At 51.9% G+C, this 22895-nt stretch overlaps 2 protein-coding genes across 2 annotated transcripts in view; both read right to left on the reverse strand.

The window, feature by feature from the left end:
- LRRC41 (leucine rich repeat containing 41) overlaps nt 1-22817 on the reverse strand; it is a 29087-nt gene extending 6270 nt beyond the window's left edge. Inside the window, 8 exon segments of the mRNA XM_075832559.1 lie at nt 2720-2884; nt 2968-3201; nt 18046-18381; nt 18384-18404; nt 18407-18980; nt 19583-19653; nt 20493-20579; nt 22487-22817. Coding sequence (XP_075688674.1) covers nt 2720-2884; nt 2968-3201; nt 18046-18381; nt 18384-18404; nt 18407-18980; nt 19583-19653; nt 20493-20579; nt 22487-22589 — 1591 coding nt within the window. The 5' untranslated portion in view covers nt 22590-22817.
- Nucleotides 22757-22895, reverse strand: part of RAD54L (RAD54 like) — a 42777-nt gene continuing 42638 nt past the window's right edge. Inside the window, exon 11 of the mRNA XM_075832038.1 lies at nt 22757-22889. Coding sequence (XP_075688153.1) covers nt 22757-22889 — 133 coding nt within the window. The remainder of the gene's footprint in view (nt 22890-22895) is intronic.

Consider the following 22895-nt stretch of genomic DNA (forward strand, 5'->3'; position numbering starts at 1 on the left):
AGCTACGCATCACTTCCTAAAGTCAGAACAATACTCCTCAACAGGTCTCTTACCCTGACGTAAGGTCACCAGCTGACTCTCGGCAAAGGCAGTCCTGTCAGTCTCGTCATAAATGAGCCCGAGAGCAGAAAAGAAAAGATCAACGGAGGAAAGTTCAGGGGCGTCAGGAGCCAAGGAGAAGGCCCATTCTTGGGGCCCGTCCTGGAGCCGGGACATAATTATACCCACCCGCTGGCTCTCAGAACCTGAGGAGTGGGGCTTTAAACGGAAATAGAGCCTACAACTCTCCCGAAATGAGAAAAAAGTCTTCCGGTCCCCTGAGAACCGGTCAGGCAACTTGAGGTGGGGTTCAAAAGGTGAGGTGAGGGGTACTACCAGAGAAGCATCACGCAGGTTGTCCCTCTGAGCCAGGGCCTGGACCTGTAGGGAGAGGCCCTGCATTTGCTGAGCCAGGGTCTCAAGGGGGTCCATAGATGTGTCAGGGACCAGGGTAGAAAAGGTATATGGGCCTGTGATTATGTAATGTCGGGTAGGGAGACAGACAGGTGAGCCCTAATCTACCCGCCACTCAGTCCCTGCCTACTTGCAACGACCCGTCCTAAGCGACGGCGTACAACTGGGCGGCGGTCCCTACGCTCAGTAAGTGCAAGACAGACAAAACAGACAGGGGTACAAAGAAGCTAGGGAAACGGGGCAGCTGCCCACGGAGAAACCGTGAGCAACAAGAGAAGTGAACGAGCCGAGTCAAACCAGGAGTGTACGAGGTACCAAACGCAGAGCAGAAGAGTGGTCAGAAAGCCAAGGTCAATAACAAGCAGGGGATGAGTAGTACAAGCAGCAGCAGGGCCAGGAAACAAGCATAGAAGAATCACAGGCAAAGGAGGAACAGGAAAGGCAGGTATAAATAGACAGAGGGCGGGAGCTAGCTCCGTCTGGCCAGGCTGTGATAGGCTCTCCCACTCCTAAGCCTGCCATCCTGAGTGGTGGAAGATGGAGTCAGTCTCACAGACATAGGAGCAGGTGCAGACTGATTGCCCATGGGCGTCGATACAGAAGCTGTGCCTGCCAAATCCTTTACATGTTCCATATTTTTCAATGGCACTGGCACCTTCCCGTAAGCAAACGGGAAGGTACCCGTAGCCAATAGAAGTCTATGAGCCTGTAATTACGGGCTTTTTTACGTTTGTGTGTATGGGGCTTTAGGCACGTGATAATTACGGAACATAAACACGTCAGAAGCTCCGCCTACTGCACCACATTCTTGGTAATTATAACTGTATTATCCTCCAGAGCTGCACTCACTATTCTGCTGGTGGAGTCACTGTGTATATACATTACATTACTTATCCTGTACTGATCCTGAGTTATATCCTGTATTATACTCCAGAGCTGTACTCACTATTCTGCTGGTGGAGTCACAGTGTATATACATTACATTACTTATCCTGTACTGATCCTGAGTTATATCCTGTATTATCCTCCAGAGCTGCACTCACTATTCTGCTGGTGGAGTCACTGTGTACATACATTACTTATCCTGTACTGATCCGGAGTTACATCCTGTATTATACTCCAGAGCTGCACTCACTATTCTGCTGGTGCAGTCACTGTGTACATACATTACATTACTTATCCTGTACTGATCCAGAGTTATATCCTGTATTATACTCCAGAGCTGCACTCACTATTCTGCTGGTGGAGTCACTGTGTATATACATACATTACTTATCCTATACTGATCCTGAGTTATATCCTGTATTATACTACAGAGCTGCACTCACTATTCTGCTGGTGGTGTCACTGTGCACATACATTACATTACTTATCCTGTACTGATCCTGAGTTACATCCTGTATTATACTCCATAGCTGCACTCACTATTCTGCTAGTGGAGTCACTGTGTACATACATTACATTACTTATCCTGTACTGATCCTGAGTTACTTCCTGTATTATACTCCAGAGCTGCACTCACTATTCTGCTAGTGGAGTCACTGTGTACATACATTACATTACTTATCCTGTACTGATCCTGAGTTATATCCTGTATTATACTCCAGAGCTGCACTCACTATTCTGCTGGTGGAGTCACTGTGTACAGACATTACATTACTTATCCTGTACTGATCCTGAGTTAAATCCTGTATTATACTCCAGAGCTGTACTCACTATTCTGCTGGTGGAGTCACTGTGTACATACATTACATTACTTATCCTGTACTGATCCTGAGTTATATCCTGTATTATACTCCAGAGCTGCACTCACTATTCTGCTGGTGGAGTCACTGTGTACATACATTACTTATCCTGTACTGATCCTGAGTTACATCCTGTATTATACTCCAGAGCTGCACTCACTATTCTGCTGGTGGAGTCACTGTGTACATACATTACATTACTTATCCTGTACTGATCCTGAGTTACATCCTGTATTATACTCCAGAGCTGCACTCACTATTCTGCTGGTGGAGTCACTGTGTACATACATTACATTACTTATCCTGTACTGATCCTGAGTTACATCCTGTATTATACTCCAGAGCTGCACTCACTATTCTGCTGGTGGAGTCACTGTGTACATACATTACTTATACTTATCACAGCCTCTGTTGGACCTATACGTAGGGAGTTTTTACCGGTGTATACATTAAATGTAGTGAAATAAAGAGGATATGAAGGGGTCTTAACTTCTCAGACCACACAGTGGAGGCATCACTACCTGCAATCACCCGTAGAATGCGCCTCACATCGTCTTGACCTAGAAACGTAGCGTTGTCCAGAGAGAGCTCTGCTAGGGAGGAGGACGCCTTTAGCACAGACACTAGACGCTCCACTTGTACGGGGTCCTGAGGAAAGCGGAGTTCCAGTTGCTTCATGTGATTCTCTGCAGGGAGCACACAAAAAACAGGTGACGAAGAGAACGGCCACCCTGGGAGGGGGGGGGGCAGACTGCAGCAGAGGACTCACCTGGGAATTGTTCCGCTCCAGCCCTAGGTCCCTCCCACTCATTGGGACTCTCCAGGTCGTAGCTGAGTGACAGCAGCTGCAGGTGCGGGAAAATTCTGAGTACCGTATGCGCCAGTTCTAGCATGGGGACGTAGGTGGTGAAATCACTCAGAGAGAAGACACTGAGGCAGCAGCCCGGGTCCTGGGACAGGTCAGACAGCGCCTCCAACACCAGACTAATATTGGACCCTAGATCTAAACAAAACACTGAATGATTCACCGGTCACAAAGAGTAGTATGAACACTGGCCAAGGAAGTATGTGCCCTGCAAATTATTACTGCCCTTCTGCTCCACGGGAGGTTTCGGTCCTCCAGGGCTCACCTTTGGAAAACTTCTTTACGGGCTATTCTGCTGGTGGAGTCACGGTGTACATACATTACATTACTTATCCTGTACTGATCCTGAGTTATATCCTGTACTATACTCCAGAGCTGCACTCACTATTCTGCTGGTGGAGTCACTGTGTACATACATTACTTATCCTGTACTGATCCTGAGTTACATCCTGTATTATACTCCAGAGCTGCACTCACTATTCTGCTGGTGGAGTCACTGTGTACATACATGACATTACTTATCCTGTACTGATCCTGAGTTACATCCTGTATTATACTCCAGAGCTGCACTCACTATTCTGCTGGTGGAGTCACTGTGTACATACATTACATTACTTATCCTGTACTGATCCTGAGTTACATCCTGTATTATACTCCAGAGCTGCACTCACTACTCTGCTGGTGGAGTCACTGTGTACATACATTACATTACTTATCCTGTACTGATCCTGAGTTACATCCTGTATTATACTCCAGAGCTGCACTCACTATTCTGCTGGTGGAGTCACTGTGTACATACATGACATTACTTATCCTGTACTGATCCTGAGTTACATCCTGTATTATACTCCAGAGCTGCACTCACTATTCTGCTGGTGGAGTCACTGTGTACATACATTACATTACATTACTTATCCTGTACTGATCCTGAGTTACATCCTGTATTATACTTCAGAGCTGCACTCACTACTCTGCTGGTGGAGTCACTGTCTACATACATTACATTACTTATCCTGTACTGATCCTGAGTTACATCCTGTATTATACCCCAGAGCTGCACTCACTATTCTGCTGGTGGAGTCACTGTGTACATACATTACATTACTTATCCTGTACTGATCCTGAGTTATATCCTGTATTATACTCCAGAGCTGCACTCACTATTCTGCTGGTGGAGTTACTGTGTACATACATTACATTACTTATCCTGTACTGATCCTGAGTTATATCCTGTATTATACTCCAGAGCTGCACTCACTATTCTGCTGGTGGAGTCACTGTGTACATACATTACATTACTTATCCTGTACTGATCCGGAGTTATATCCTGTATTATACTCCAGAGCTGCACTCACTATTCTGCTGGTGGAGTCACTGTGTACATACATTACATTACTGATCCTGTACTGATCCTGAGTTACATCCTGTATTATACTCCAGAGCTGTACTCACTATTCTGCTGGTGGAGTCACTGTGTACATACATTACATTACTTATCCTGTACTGTAATATTTCCGTTGCAATGAGATATACACAGTGAAGTCCCATAATTATAAGCAGCAGGTAATATCCAGAGTAACCGCTGTGTGCAGCACTGACAGCAGTAGACTGGCTGGAGTGATCAATACGGTGCTGGTTGGTGGTCTCCGGTATCTGACGCCTCGCTGACTACAGAACATCCCACATTTGCTGGAGGGTGCGTGGGGGAGGGTCCGTAGAGCGAACAAAACGATCGAGGTCCCACAGATGCTCTATGGGGTTGAAGAACCCTGGTCTGGAGAATTAGGGGCCGGGGAAGTAGTTGGGAGTCTTGGTCGTGGTCGTCTTGTCGGACATTTCTAGCTGTGTCACGTGTTGCATTTTGTTGCTGGAAGATTCCATCTGCCCCAGGGAAGACAATCAGCATGTAGGGGGGACGTGATCTGCAGCGATGGATTCATATCCAGATCGCCACATGGATGAGTGGCCCAGAGAACGCCATGAAAACATCCCCCGACCATAACGCTGCCGCCACCGGCTCGTCTTCTTCCAGCAATGGCTGCCGGGTATTTGTTCTCTAATGTTTCTCACCTAACGCGCCAACGTCCATCCGTTCCATGAAGCAGAAAACGGGACTCATCGGAGAAGACGACCTGTGCCAATTATCCATCGGAGAAGACGACCCTCTGCCAATCATCCATCGGAAAAGACGACCCTCTGCCAATCATCCATCAGAAAAGACGACCCTCTGCCAATCATCCATCGGAGAAGACGACCCTCTGCCAATCATCCATCGGAGAAGACGACCCTCTGCCAATCATCCATCGGAGAAGACGACCCTCTGCCAATCATCCATTGGAGAGGACGACCCTCTGCCAATCATCCATCGGAGAAGACGACCATTTACCAATCATCCATCGGAAAAGACGACCCTCTGCCAATCATCCATCGGAGAAGACGACCATCTGCTAATCATCCATCGGAGAAGACGACCCTCTGCCAATCATACATCGGAGAAGACGACCCTTTACCAATCATCCATCGGAGAAGACGACCCTTTACCAATCATCCATCGGAGAAGACGACCCTTTACAAATCATCGGGGGTGCAGTTCAGATACTGCTGTATAAATTGAAATTTTTGCGCTGCAGCTTTGTTACATAGGAGCAGTGACATCCGTCAGCTTCGGAGCCCCATACGCAGTAGGGTCGCTGTTTTATTAGACACGTCTGGTCGCCCCCTGGCTGATTTTCACGGTGAGCTTCTCCACTGTAGGAGTGTTCGGCCTTCGCGCACCTTCGTAGCCGACGTTCACCTCTCACATCAATGGCGCGTGGTGCTCCGCAGTTTCCACGTCGGTTATTCCCAATGGCGTTATTTGTCCACTCACGATACACTGTCACCATAGCAGCACGCGAACAGTTCACAAACAGCGCTGTGTGAGAAATACCGACACCCTGGCCCGAAAGCCGATAATCATCCCTTATAGCAAGTCCGATAAATCACCCGTTACCCACGACAACGAGTGATATGTGATCAGAAAGCCGACCGCACCTCTTATATACCCACCAAGCGCCCGACACATCACTCCATGGGCTACGCACTGCCGATGTGGAAAGCAGGAGGTGCAAATAACACACACATACAATCAACATCTATCTGCATCTTCAAGACGCAGATACAGTTAAAACCAATGGTAGAGCAGGTATGGGGACATTATACTGTGTGGAGGCTGTTATGGGGACATTATACTGTGTGGGGGCAGCTATGGGGACATTATACTGTGTGGAGGCAGCTATGGGGACATTATACTGTGTGGAGGCAGCTATGGGGGCATTATACTGTGTGGAGGCAGCTATGGGGACATTATACTGTGTGGAGGCAGCTATGGGGGCATTATACTGTGTGGAGGCAGTTATGGGGACATTATACTGTGTGGAGGCAGCTATGGGGACATTATACTGTGTGGAGGCAGCTATGGGGACATTATACTGTGTGGAGGCAGTTATGGGGACATTATACTGTGTGGAGGCAGCTATGGGGACATTATACTGTGTGGGGGCAGCTATGGGGACATTATACTGTGTGGAGGGCAGCTATGGGGACATTATACTGTGTGGAGGCAGCTATGGGGACATTATACTGTGTGGAGGCAGCTATGGGGACATTATACTGTGTGGAGGCAGCTATGGGGGCATTATACTGTGTGGAGGCAGCTATGGGGACATTATACTGTGTGGAGGCAGCTATGGGGGCATTATACTGTGTGGAGGCAGTTATGGGGACATTATACTGTGTGGAGGCAGCTATGGGGGCATTATACTGTGTGGAGGCAGCTATGGGGGCATTATACTGTGTGGAGGCAGCTATGGGGACATTATACTGTGTGGAGGCAGCTATGGGGACATTATACTGTGTGGGGGCAGCTATGGGGACATTATACTGTGTGGAGGCAGCTATGGGGGCATTATACTGTGTGGAGGCAGCTATGGGGGTATTATACTGTGTGGAGGCAGCTATGGGGACATTATACTGTGTGGAGGCAGCTATGGGGCATTATACTGTGTGGAGGCAGCTATGGGGACATTATACTGTGTGGGGGCAGCTATGAGGACATTATACTGTGTGGAGGCAGCTATGGGGGCATTATACTGTGTGGAGGCAGCTATGGGGATATTATACTGTGTGGTGGCAGCTATGGGGACATTATACTGTGTGGAGGCAGCTATGGGGGTATTATACTGTGTGGAGGCAGCTATGGGGACATTATACTGTGTGGAGGCATCTATGGGGACATTATACTGTGTGGAGGCAGCTATGAGGACATTATACTGTGTGGAGGCAGCTATGGGGGCATTATACTGTGTGGAGGCAGCTATGGGGATATTATACTGTGTGGAGGCAGCTATGGGGGTATTATTCTGTGTGGAGGCAGCTATGGGGACATTATACTGTGTGGAGGCAGCTATGGGGACATTATACTGTGTGGAGGCAGCTATGGGGACATTATACTGTGTGGGGGCAGTTATGGGGGCATTATACTGTGTGGAGGCAGCTATGGGGACATTATACTGTGTGGAGGCTGTTATGGGGACATTATACTGTGTGGGGGCAGCTATGGGGACATTATACTGTGTGGAGGCAGCTATAGGGACATTATACTGTGTGGGGGCAGCTATGGGGACATTATACTGTGTGTGATGAATCTATAGAATATATGAGATCCCTGTGTGTAATGAATCATTAGAATATATGAGATCCCTCTGTGTGTAATGAATCTATAGAATATATGAGATCCCTCTGTGTGTGATGAATCTACAGAATATACGAGATCCCTCTGTGTGTGATGAATCTATAGAATATATGAGATCCCTCGGTGTGTGATGAATCTATAGAATATACGAGATCCCTCTGTGTGTGATGAATCTATAGAATATACGAGATCCCTGTGTGTGATGAATCTATAGAATATATGAGATCCCTCTGTGTGTGATGAATCTATAGAATATGTGAGATCCCTCTGTGTGTGATGAATCTATAGAATATGAGATCCCTCTGTGTGTGATGAATCTATAGAATATACGAGATCTCTCTGTGTGTGATGAATCTATAGAATATATGAGATCCCTCTGTGTGTGATGAATCTATAGAATATATGAGATCCCTCTGTGTGTGATGAATCTATAGAATATACGAGATCTCTCTGTGTGTGATGAATCTATAGAATATATGAGATCCCTCTGTGTGTGATGAATCTATAGAATATATGAGATTCCTCTGTGTGTGATGAATCTATAGAATATATGAGATCTCTCTGTGTGTGATGAATCTATAGAATATATGAGATCCCTCTGTGTGTGATGAATCTATAGAATATATGAGATCCCTCTGTGTGATGAATCTATAGAATATGAGATCCCTCTGTGTCTGATGAATCTATAGAATATATGAGATCCCTCTGTGTCTGATGAATCTATAGAATATATGAGATCCCTCTGTGTGTGATGAATCTATAGAATATACGAGATCCCTCTGTGTGTGATGAATCTATAGAATATATGAGATCCCTCTGTGTGTGATGAATCTATAGAATATGAGATCCCTCTGTGTGTGATGAATCTATAGAATATACGAGATCTCTCTGTGTGTGATGAATCTATAGAATATATGAGATCCCTCTGTGTGTGATGAATCTATAGAATATATGAGATCCCTCTGTGTGTGATGAATCTATAGAATATACGAGATCTCTCTGTGTGTGATGAATCTATAGAATATATGAGATCCCTCTGTGTGTGATGAATCTATAGAATATATGAGATCTCTCTGTGTGTGATGAATCTATAGAATGTGACAGACACTTTATGAATTGCTGAAATAATTGAACTTTCTGATGATCTAATTCATGGAGAAGGGCCAGTATATATATATATATATATATATATATATACACACACACACACACGTCTCTCTATACACACGTCTCTCTATACACACGTCTCTCTACACACACACACGCCTCTCTATACACACACACGTCTCTCTACACACACACGTCTCTACACAGGTCTCTATACACACACGCCTCTCTATCAACACAAACGTCTCTATATATACACACACGTCTCTCTCTACACACGTCTCTCCACACACACGTCTCTCTATACACACACACACGCCTCTATACATACACACACTTCTCTCTCCACACACACGTCTCTAAACACACAGACACACACCTCTCTACACACACAAGTCTCTATACACACACCTCTCTATACACACACGTCTCTCTGTATACACACACACACACGTCTCTATACACACACACGTCTTTCTACACACACACACACGTATCTCTATAAACACACACGTCTCTCTATACACACGTCTCTCTGCACACACACACACACGTCTCTATACACACACACACGTCTCTCTACACACACACACACACACCTGTCTCTATATACACACACATACACACACGTTTCTCTACACACACGTCTCTATACACACACACACGTCTCTCTACACAGTCTCTCTACACACACGTCTCTATACACACACACGCACGTCTCTCTATACACACACACACGTCTCTCTATACACACACATACACGTCTCTACACACACAGTCTCTCTACACACACACACGTATCTATACACACACACGCACGTCTCTCTACACACACACGTCTCTATACACACACACACACGTCTCTTTATACACACACGTCTCTCTATACACACACACACACACACACGCGTGTCTCTATACACACACACACGTCTCTCTACACACACACGTCTCTCTATACACACACACACACACACGTCTACACACACTCGTCTCTCTACACACAGACACACACGTCTCTCTATAAACACACACGTCTCTCTACACACACGTCTCTCTACACACACACACACGTCTCTCTACACACACACACACACACACGTCTCTCTATACACACACGTCTCTCTTTACACACACACGTCTCTATACACACACACACACACACGTCTCTATACACACACACACACGTCTCTCTACACACACGTCTCTCTACACACACACACGTCTCTCTATACACACACACAAACGCGCCTCTCTTTACCCACACGTCTCTCCACACACACACACACACACACACGCGCCTCTCTATACCCACACGTCTCTCTACACACACACGCCTCTCTATACCCACACGTCTTTCCACACACACACACACACACAACCTCTCTATACACACACATACACGTCTCTCTATACTCACACACACACGTACGTCTCTCTATACACACGTACGTCTCTCTATACACACGTACGTCTCTCTATACACACACACACGTCTCTATACACACACAGTCTCTCTATACACACGCCTCTATACACACAAACACACACGCGTCTCTATACACACACGCCTCTCTCTATACACACAAACACACACACACGCCTCTCTATACACACACGTCTCTACACACACGCCTCTCTACACACAGACACACGACTCTATACACACACACACACACACACACACACGTCTCTCTATACACACACAAGTCTCTCTATACCCACACACGTCTCTATACAGAGACACACACACACACACACGTCTCTATATACACACACGTCTCTCTACACATACACGCCTCTCTATACACACAACTCTCTATACACACACATACACGCGCGCGCGCGCGTCTCTACACACACACGTCTCTCTATACACACGCGTCTCTCTATACACACACGTCTCTCTATACACACACGTCTCTATACACACACGCCTCTCTATACACACACGCCTCTCTATACACACACGTCTCTCTATATACACACACGCGCGCGTCTCTCTATACACACACGCCTCTCCCTATACACACACGCCTCTCTCTCTACACACACGCCTCTCTCTACACACACGCCTCTATACACACACACACACGTCTCTCTACACACACGCGCCTCTCTACACACACTCCTCTACACACGTCTCTCTATACACACACACACACACACACACACACACACACACACACACATCTCTCTATACACACACACACGCGTCTCTCTATACACACACGCACACGCCTCTACACGCACACGCCTCTACACACACGCGCCTCTCTATATACACACACACACACACGTCTCTATACACACACACACGTCTCTCTACACACACACACACACACACACGTCTCTATACACACACACACGTCTCTCTACACACACACACACACAGTCTCTCTATACACACACGTCTCTCTATACCCACACGTCTCTCTACACACACACGCACGTCTCTCTATACACACACACGTCTCTATATACACACACACGTCTCTCTATACACACACGTCTCTCTACACAGTCTCTCTATACACACACACGCGCCTCTATACACACACACGCGCCTCTCTATACCCACAAGTCTCTCTACACACACACACACACGTCTCTCTACACACACGTCTCTCTACACACACGTCTCTCTATACACACGCGACTCTCTACACACGCGACTCTCTACACACACGCGACTCTCTATACACACGCGACTCTCTACACACACGCCTCTACGCACACGCGCCTCTCTACACACGCGCCTCTCTACACACACACGCGTCTCTCTATACACACACACACACACACGCGTCTCTCTATACACACACACACACACGTCTCTCTACACACACGTCTCTCTACACACACGTCTCTCTATACACACGCGACTCTCTACACACGCGACTCTCTATACACACGCGACTCTCTATACACACGCGACTCTCTACACACACGCCTCTACGCACACGCGCCTCTCTACACACGCGCCTCTCTACACACACACGCGTCTCTCTATACACACACACACACACGTCTCTATACACACACGTCTCTATACACACACGTCTCTATACACACACACGCGACTCTCTACACACACGCGCCTCTCTCTACACACACGCGCCTCTCTCTACACACACGCGCCTCTCTACACACACGCGCCTCTCTACACACACGCCTCGCTCTATACACACACACACACGTCTCTATACACACAAACGTCTCTATACACACACACACACGTCTCTCTATACACACACACGCGCCTCTCTATACACACACCTCTCTATATACACACACACGCGCCTCTCTATACCCACACGTCTCTCTACAAACACGTCTCTCTCCACACACACACACACACACACACACACACGTCTCTATATACACACACACGACTCTCTCTACACACACACACACGCGCCTCTCTACACACACACGTCTCTATACACACACACGTCTCTCTATACACACACACGTCTCTATACACACACACACACGTCTCTATATACACACACACGTCTCTCTATACACACACACGTCTCTCTATACACACACACGTCTCTCTATACACACACACACACACGCGCCTCTCTATACACACGTCTATACACACACACACGTCTCTCTATACACACACACGCCTCTATACACACACACGTCTCTCTATACACACACGCGTCTCTCTATACACACACACACGTCTCTCTATACACACACGCGCCTCTCTATACACACACGTCTCTACACACACACGCCTCTCTATACACACACACGTCTCTCTATACACACACGCGCCTCTCTATACACACACGTCTCTACACACACGCGCCTCTCTATACACACACAGGTCTCTACACACACGCGTCTCTATACACACACACCTCTCTATACACACACACACACACACACACACACGTCTCTACACACACACGTCTCTATACACACACGTCTCTCTACACACACGCGTCTCTCTACACACACGCGTCTCTCTACACACACGCGTCTCTCTACAGACACACACGCGTCTCTCTACACACACACACACACGCGCGTCTCTCTATACACACACGCCTCTCTATACATGCACACACGTCTCTCTACACACACACACACACGCGTCTCTCTATACACACACACGTCTCTCTATACACACACGCCTCTCTATACACACACACGTCTCTCTATACATGCACACACACGCCTCTCTACACACACACACCTCTCTACACACACACACACACACACACACACACACACGTCTCTCTATACACACGCACACGTCCCTCTATACAGACACGCCTCTATACACACACACGTCTCTCTATACACACACGCCTCTTTTTACACACACGCCTCTTTTTACACACACGCCTCTTTTTACACACACGCCTCTTTTTACACACTCCTCTCTACACACACACGTCTCTCTATACACACACACACGCCTCTCTATACACACACCTCTCTATACACACACACACACACGTCTCTCTATACCCACACGTCTCTATACACACACGCCTCTCTACACACACACACACACACACACACACGTCTCTCTATACACACGCACACGTCCCTCTATACAGACACGCCTCTATACACACACACGTCTCTCTATACACACACGCCTCTTTTTACACACACGCCTCTTTTTACACACACGCCTCTTTTTACACACTCCTCTCTACACACACACGTCTCTCTATACACACACACACGCCTCTCTATACACACACCTCTCTATACACACACACACACACACACGTCTCTCTATACCCACACGTCTCTATACACACACGCCTCTCCATACACACACACGTCTCTCTATACACACACACACGCCTCTCTATACACACACCTCTCTATACACACACGTCTCTCTATATACACACACACACACACACACACGTCTCTCTATACCCACACGTCTCTATACACACGTCTCTCTATACACACACACACACACACACTCCTCTCTATATACACACACACGCGCCTCTCTATACCCACACACGTGTCTCTCTATACACACGCGCCTCTCTCTACACACGCGCGCCTCTCTATACACACACACACGTCTCTCTATACGCACACGTCTCTCTCTACGCACACGTCTCTATACATGCACACACACGTCTCTCTATACACACACACGTCTCTCTATACACACACACGTCTCTCTATACACACACGCCTCTCTCTACACACACGCACACGTCTCTATACATGCACACACACGCCTCTATACACACACGCTTCTATACACACACACACGCCTCTCTATACACACACGCGTCTCTATACACACACGCGTCTCTCTACACACACACACGCGCCTCTCTACACACACGCGCCTCTACACACACACGCGCCTCTACACACACACGCGCCTCTCTATACACACACACGTCTCTATACACACACACGACTCTCTATACACACACACGACTCTCTATACACACACGCCTCTATATACACACACGCCTCTCTATACACACACGTCTCTCTATATACACACACACACACACACACACACGTCTCCCTATACCCACACGTCTCTATACACACGTCTCTCTATACACACACACACACACTCCTCTCTATATACACACACACGCGCCTCTCTATACCCACACACGTGTCTCTCTATACACACGCGTCTCTCTCTACACACGCGCGCCTCTACACACACGCGCCTCTCTATACACACACACACGTCTCTCTATACACACACGTCTCTCTATACGCACACGCCTCTCTCTACGCACACGTCTCTATACATGCACACACACGTCTCTCTATACACACACGTCTCTCTATACACACACGCCTCTCTCTACACACACGCACACGTCTCTATACATGCACACACACGCCTCTATACACACACGCTTCTATACACACACACACGCCTCTCTATACACACACGCGTCTCTATACACACACGCGTCTCTCTACACACACACACGCGCCTCTCTACACACATGCGCCTCTACACACACACGCGCCTCTACACACACACGCGCCTCTCTATACACACACACGTCTCTATACACACGTCTCTATACACACACACGACTCTCTATACACACACACGACTCTCTATACACACACGACTCTATACACACACGACTCTATACACACACACACACACACGCGCGTCTCTCTATACACACACACGTCTCTCTATACACACGCCTCTACACACACGCACACGTCTCTCTATACACACACGCGTCTCTCTATACACACGCACACGTCCCTCTATACAGACACGCCTCTACACACACACGTCTCTCTATACACACACACACGTCTCTCTACACACACACACGCGTCTCTCTATACACACACACCTCTCTATACACACACGCACCTCTATACACACACACGCACCTCTATACACACACGCACCTCTATACACACACGCACCTCTCTATACACACGTCTCTCTATACACACGTCTCTCTATATACACACACACGTCTCTCTATACACACACGCGTCTCTATACACACACACGCCTCTCTATACACACACACACACACTCCTCTCTATATACACACACGCGTCTCTCTATACACACACGTCTCTCTATACACACACACACACGTCTCTCTATACACACGCGCCTCTCTCTACACACGCGCGCCTCTCTCTACACACGCGCGCCTCTCTCTACACACGCGCGCCTATACACACACGCCTCTACACACACGCACACGTCTCTATACATGCACACACACGCCTCTACACACACACACGCCTCTCTATACACACACGTCTCTCTATACACACACGCTTCTATACACACACACGCCTCTCTATACACACACACACGCCTCTCTCTATACACACACACACACACACGCGACTCTATACACACACGCGACTCTATACACACACGCGACTCTATACACACACGCGACTCTATACACACACGCGACTCTATACACACACGCGACTCTATACACACACACACACACACACGTCTCTATACACAAGCGACTCTATACACACACGCGCCTCTCTACACACACGCGCCTCTCTATATATACACACACACACACGCGCGCGCGCGTCTCTCTACACACACACATGCGTCTCTCTATACACACACGCGCCTCTCTCTATACACACACGCGCCTCTATACATGCACACACACGCCTCTCTACACACGCACACGTCTCTCTATACACACACGCCTCTCTATACACACACGTCTCTATACATGCACACACGTCTCTCTATACACACACACACGCGTCTCTCTATACACACACGCGTCTCTCTATACACACACGCGTCTCTCTATACAGACACACACGCCTCTATACACACACGCCTCTCTACACACACACGTCTCTCTATACAGACACACGTACGCCTCTCTATACAGACACACACACGCCTCTCTATACACACACGCCTCTCTATACACACACGCCTCTCTATACACACACGCCTCTATACACACACACCTCTATACATGCACACACACGCCTCTATACACACACACGTCTCTCTATACACACACACACGCCTCTCTATACACACACGCCTCTCTATACACACACGCCTCTATACACACACACCTCTATACACACACACACACGTCTCTCTATACACACACACACACGTCTCTCTATACAGACACACGTCTCTCTATACAGACACACGTCTCTCTATACAGACACACACACGTCTCTATACACACACACGTCTCTATACACACACACGCCTCTCTACACACACGTCTCTATAAAGACACACGTCTCTCTATACACACACGCCTCTTTTTACACACACTCCTCTACACACACACCTCTCTCTATACATGCACACACACGCCTCTACACACACGCCTCTACACACACACACGCCTCTATACACACACACACGCCTCTATACACACGCACGTCTCTATACACACACGCACGTCTCTCTATACACACACGCACGTCTCTATACACACACGCACGTCTCTATACACACACGCACCTCTCTATACACACACGCACCTCTCTATACACACACGCACCTCTCTATACACACACGCACCTCTCTATACACACACGCACCTCTCTATACACACGCACCTCTCTACACACACACGCACCTCTCTACACACACACGCACCTCTCTACACACACACGCACCTCTCTATACACACACGCACCTCTCTATACACACACGCACCTCTCTATACACACACGCACCTCTCTATACACACACACACACGCGTCTCTCTATACACACACACACGTCTCTCTATACACACACACGCCTCTACACACACACACGTCTCTCTACACACACACGTCTCTCTACACACACACACACACACACGTCTCTCTACACACACACGTCTCTCTACACACACACGTCTCTCTACACACACACGTCTCTCTACACACACACGTCTCTCTACACACACACGTCTCTCTACACACACACGTCTCTCTACACACACACGTCTCTCTACACACACACGTCTCTCTACACACACACGCCTCTCTACACACACACACGCCTCTCTATACACACACACGCCTCTCTATACACACACACGCCTCTATACACACACGCCTCTCTATACACACACGCCTCTCTATACACACACGCCTCTCTATACACACACGCCTCTCTATACACACACGCCTCTCTATACACACACGCCTCTCTATACACACACGCCTCTCTATACACACACGCCTCTCTATACACACACGCCTCTCTCTACACACACGCCTCTCTACACACACGCCTCTCTACACACACGCCTCTCTACACACAACGCCTCTCTACACACACGCCTCTCTACACACACGCCTCTCTACACACACGCCTCTCTACACACACGCCTCTCTACACACACGCCTCTCTACACACACGCCTCTCTACACACACGCCTCTCTACACACACGTCTCTCTACACACACGTCTCTCTACACACACGTCTCTCTACACACACGTCTCTCTACACACACGTCTCTCTACACACACGTCTCTCTACACACACGTCTCTCTACACACACGTCTCTCTATACACACACACACACGTCAGCACTTGCTGTTTTGTTCACGTCAGTTCTACTTTATAATGAAGCAGAGTTTGGGGTTACCGGGTGCTCCTCACCATTGTACGCCATAGTCAGCCGTTCCAGGGAGGTCCAGGAGCGCAGCAGGGAGCAGAGAGAGCGGCAGGGGGATAAAGTAAGGGGGACGTTGTGTAGATTCAGAGCTTTGGCACTCCTGCAGCGGATGGCACCCCATAACGGTGACGCCCCGACACTTGTCTCCTCCTGTGAAGAACACACCTCAGGGCTGCTCTCCCCTCCCCCCACACCAGAAACACTAAAAATGAAGTCATATAAATCACTGGGTTCGGAGGAGTGGCCCCCCATTGTGCCCCCGGCCCCCCGCTCCAGTCCTTTCTGTGAGGTAGATGATCTGGCGCTGTGAGGCGGGGGCAGTGAGCGGTTTTCTTCCTGGAGGGGGGCTTCTTGTGGCTCTCTTCTGAGGGGGTGCGACCCTCTGCTTGGAGGTGATATTAAGGGGTGTCAGGCTTAACAAGGCACTTAGGCTGGCGCTCTCCCCCGTGCTGCCCGGCGCAGGGTGGTCTCCAGGCGTGGTGTCAGGGGGGGGCTGGTGGCAGAAGCTGCAGGGGGAGTCAGGCTGCCAGTAGCCGGCGCTGATCGTCAGGATCAGGAGCAGCAGCTTGTTGTCAGGACAAGGCCAGGACAGCACCGACACCTTCTTCACCTGCCCGTGGTGGATGAGCTGGTGCAGCAACTGGCGCAGGGACCTCTGGGTGCTGGGGTCAGACGAGCGCAGGTGCAGGAACTTCAGTGTCTCCACAGACTGGGCGAGGCACTCCAGCACGGCGGGGGTCAGCTGCGTCACCCCCTGCTGCTTGTTACAGATGGTCAGTTCTGAGACGTGCCGCGAGCTGTGCACCAGGGGCGAGAAACGGCGGTCGTTCAGGCGCCGGTCAGAGGACACGTCCAGGACCCCGCGCAGAACATTGTGGAAGAAAGATTCAAGAAACGTCTTCCTCCAGCACGTCACCGTCTGGAATCCAAGATGGAGGAGGGCCGTTAATACCGGCAGGAAGCCCCGCCCCCCAATACACACGCCAGACCCACCCCAGCCCCCCAATACACACGCCAGACCCACCCCAGCCCCCCAATAATAACGCTGTACTCGCCCCCGCCCCCCAATAATAACGCCAGACCCGCCCCAGCCCCCCAATACACACGCCGGACCCCGCCCCAGCCCCCCAATACACACGCCAGACCCACCCCAGACCCCCAATAATAACGCCATACTCGCCCCCGCCCCCCAATAATAACGCCAGACTCGCCCCAGCCCCCCAATAATAACACCAGACTCACCCCAGCCCCCCAATAATAACGCCAGACTCGCCCCCGCCCCCCAATAATAACGCCAGACCCATCCCAGCCCCCCAATAATAACACCAGACCCATCCCAGCCCCCCAATAATAACGCCAGACCCATCCCAGCCCCCCAATAATAACACCAGACCCATCCCAGCCCCCCAATAATAACGCCAGACCCGTCCCAGCCCCCCAATAACAACACCAGACTCACCCCAGCCCCCCAATAATAACACCAGACTCACCCCAGCCCCCCAATAACAACACCAGACTCACCCCAAATCTGGACGGTTTACTCTTCATGACGTCGTTCCACAACCTGCACCAGATGGACTGAGTGGAAAGTCCTGGGGGAGGGAACAGAACGTGTCAGCTGTGGCCCCTGTGTACAGGGGGGGGGGGCCCGGATATCAGAGGGGGGGTGTCCGGACATCAGAGGGGGGGTCCGGACATCAGAGGGGGGGGTCCGGACATCAGAGGGGGGGGTCCGGACATCAGAGGGGGGGGTCCGGACATCAGAGGGGGGGTCCGGACATCAGAGGGGGGGGGGTCCGGACATCAGAGGGGGGGGTCCGGACATCAGAGGGGGGGGGTCCGGACATCAGAGGGGGGGGTCCGGACATCAGAGGGGGGGGTCCGGACATCAGAGGGGGGGGTCCGGACATCAGAGGGGGGGGTCCGGACATCAGAGGGGGGGGTCCGGACATCAGAGGGGGGGGTCCGGACATCAGAGGGGGGGTGGTCCGGACATCAGAGGGGGGGGTGGTCCGGACATCAGAGGGGGGGGTGGTCCGGACATGAGAAGGGGGGTCCGGACACTAGAGGGGGGGGGGGTCCGGACATCAGAGGGGGGGGGTCCGGACATCAGAGGGGGGGGGGTCCGGACATCAGAGGGGGGGGGGTCCGGACACCAGAGGGGGGGGGGGGTCCGGACACCAGAGGGGGGGGGGTCCGGACACCAGAGGGGGGGGGGGTCCGGACACCAGAGGGGGGGGGGTCCGGACACCAGAGGGGGGGGGGTCCGGACACTAGAGGGGGGGGTCCCGACATCAGAGGGGGGGTCCGGACATGAGAAGGGTGGTGTCCGGACATGAGAGGAGGGGGGGAGTCCGGACATCAAAGGGGGGTCCGGACATCAGAGGGGGGGGGGGGTCCGGATATCAGGGGGGGGGGGGGGGGCACTCACCTTTCCTCACTGCCGCCTGCTCGATCCTCTCCAGGTAATAAATGTTCAGCAGAGGGAGGACGCCCTGAAGAATCACCGCGGGGAGCCCTGAGAACACACGAGAGTCACATGACCGACCGCCGGATATTACCCCCCCCACCCCCGTCACATGACCGCCGGATATTACCCCCCCGTCGCATGACCACTACACCACCCCCCCCGGTCGCGTGACCACTACACCCCCCCCGGTCGTGTGACCACTACACCCCCCCCCCACCCCCGGTCGCGTGACCACTACACCACCCCCCACCCCATGACCACTACACCACCCCCCCCGTCGCATGACCACTACACCCCCCCCCCGTCGCGTGACCACTACACCACCCCCCCCCGTCGCGTGACCACTACACCACCCCCCCCCCCGTCGCGTGACCACTACACCACCCCCCCCGTCGCATGACCACCACACCACCCCCCCCGTCGCGTGACCACCACACCACCCCCCCGTCGCGTGACCACTACACCACCCCCCCGTCGCGTGACCACTACACCACCCCCCCCGTCGCGTGACCACTACACCACCCGCCCCGTCGCGTGACCACTACACCACCCGCCCGTCGCGTGACCACTACACCACCCCCCCGTCGCGTGACCACTACACCACCCCCCCGTCGCGTGACCACTACACCACCCCCCCGTCGCGTGACCACTACACCACCCCCCCGTCGCGTGACCACTACACCACCCCCCCGTCGCGTGACCACTACACCACCCCCCCGTCGCGTGACCACTACACCACCCCCCCGTCGCGTGACCACTACACCACCCCCCCGTCGCGTGACCACTACACCACCCCCCGTCGCGTGACCACTACACCACCCCCCCGTCGCGTGACCACTACACCACCCCCCCGTCGCGTGACCACTACGCCACCCCCCCCCCCCTCGCGTGACCACTACGCCACCCCCCCCCCGTCGCGTGACCACTACGCCACCCCCCCCCCCGTCGCGTGACCACTACGCACCCCCCCCCCCGTCGCATGACCACTACGCCACCCCCCCCCGTCGCATGACCACTACGCCACCCCCCCCCCGTCGCATGACCACTACGCCACCCCCCCCCCGTCGCGTGACCACTACGCCACCCCCCCCCCCGTCGCGTGACCACTACGCCACCCCCCCCCCCCGTCGCGTGACCACTACGCCACCCCCCCCCGTCGCATGACCACTACGCCACCCCCCCCCCGTCGCATGACCACTACGCCACCCCCCCCCCGTCGCATGACCACTACGCCACCCCCCCCCCCGTCGCATGACCACTACGCCACCCCCCCCCCCGTCGCATGACCACTACGCCACCCCCCCCCCCCCGTCGCATGACCACTACGCCACCCCCCCCCCCCCCCGTCGCATGACCACTACGCCACCCCCCCCCCCGTCGCATGACCACTACGCCACCCCCCCCCCGGTCGCATGACCACTACGCCACCCCCCCCCCCCGTCGCATGACCACTACGCCACCCCCCCCCCCCCCGTCGCATGACCACTACGCCACCCCCCCCCCCCCCCCGTCGCATGACCACTACGCCACCCCCCCCCCCCCCCGTCGCATGACCACTACGCCAACCCCCCCCCGCCCGTCGCATGACCACTACGCCACCCCCCCCCCCCCGTCGCATGACCACTACGCCACCCCCCCCCCCGTCGCATGACCACTACGCCACCCCCCCCCCCGTCGCATGACCACTACGCCACCCCCCCCCCCCCTCGCATGACCACTACGCCACCCCCCCCCACCCCCTCGCATGACCACTACGCCACCCCCCCCACCCCCGTCGCATGAACACTACGCCACCCCCCCCCCCACCCGTCGCATGACCACTACACCACCCCCCCCCCACCCGTCGCATGACCACTACACCACCCCCCCCCCACCCGTCGCATGACCACTACACCACCCCCAGTCGCATGACCACTAACCCCCCCGTCACATGACCGACGCGTAATTCTCTTTACCCCACACGTCTTCCTCCAGCCGCTCCATGTTGGCAGTTACGGCCCGGGCGGACAGCTGGAACAGGGTCGGGCTCCCTCCAGCATCTTCCGGCGGTCTCTCCATGGCCTGAGGTCCCCGATCACCGGCTCATATAACGGGGGACCGAAACCTGGAGCCTCGGACAAGTCAGGAGGGAGCGGAGCAACCGGAACTGCCAGTCAGAGCGCCGCCATCTTACTCGGGGAAACTATATGTTTGCATCACGTGACATCGTCGCCATCTTGTGAAGGTCAGGGAGCTGCCGGTTGACGTGTCTGCCATCTTGTGAAGGTCGGGGAGCAGAGACCTCTAGCAGTGAGCGTGTGTAGTGCGCTATAAACAGCTTCCAGGTCAGGGCGCGTCTGGGTGACGTAGTTCCGGCTGCTGACC

Source organism: Rhinoderma darwinii, chromosome 7, assembly GCF_050947455.1.
Source record: "Rhinoderma darwinii isolate aRhiDar2 chromosome 7, aRhiDar2.hap1, whole genome shotgun sequence".
Classification (NCBI taxonomy): domain Eukaryota; kingdom Metazoa; phylum Chordata; class Amphibia; order Anura; family Rhinodermatidae; genus Rhinoderma; species Rhinoderma darwinii.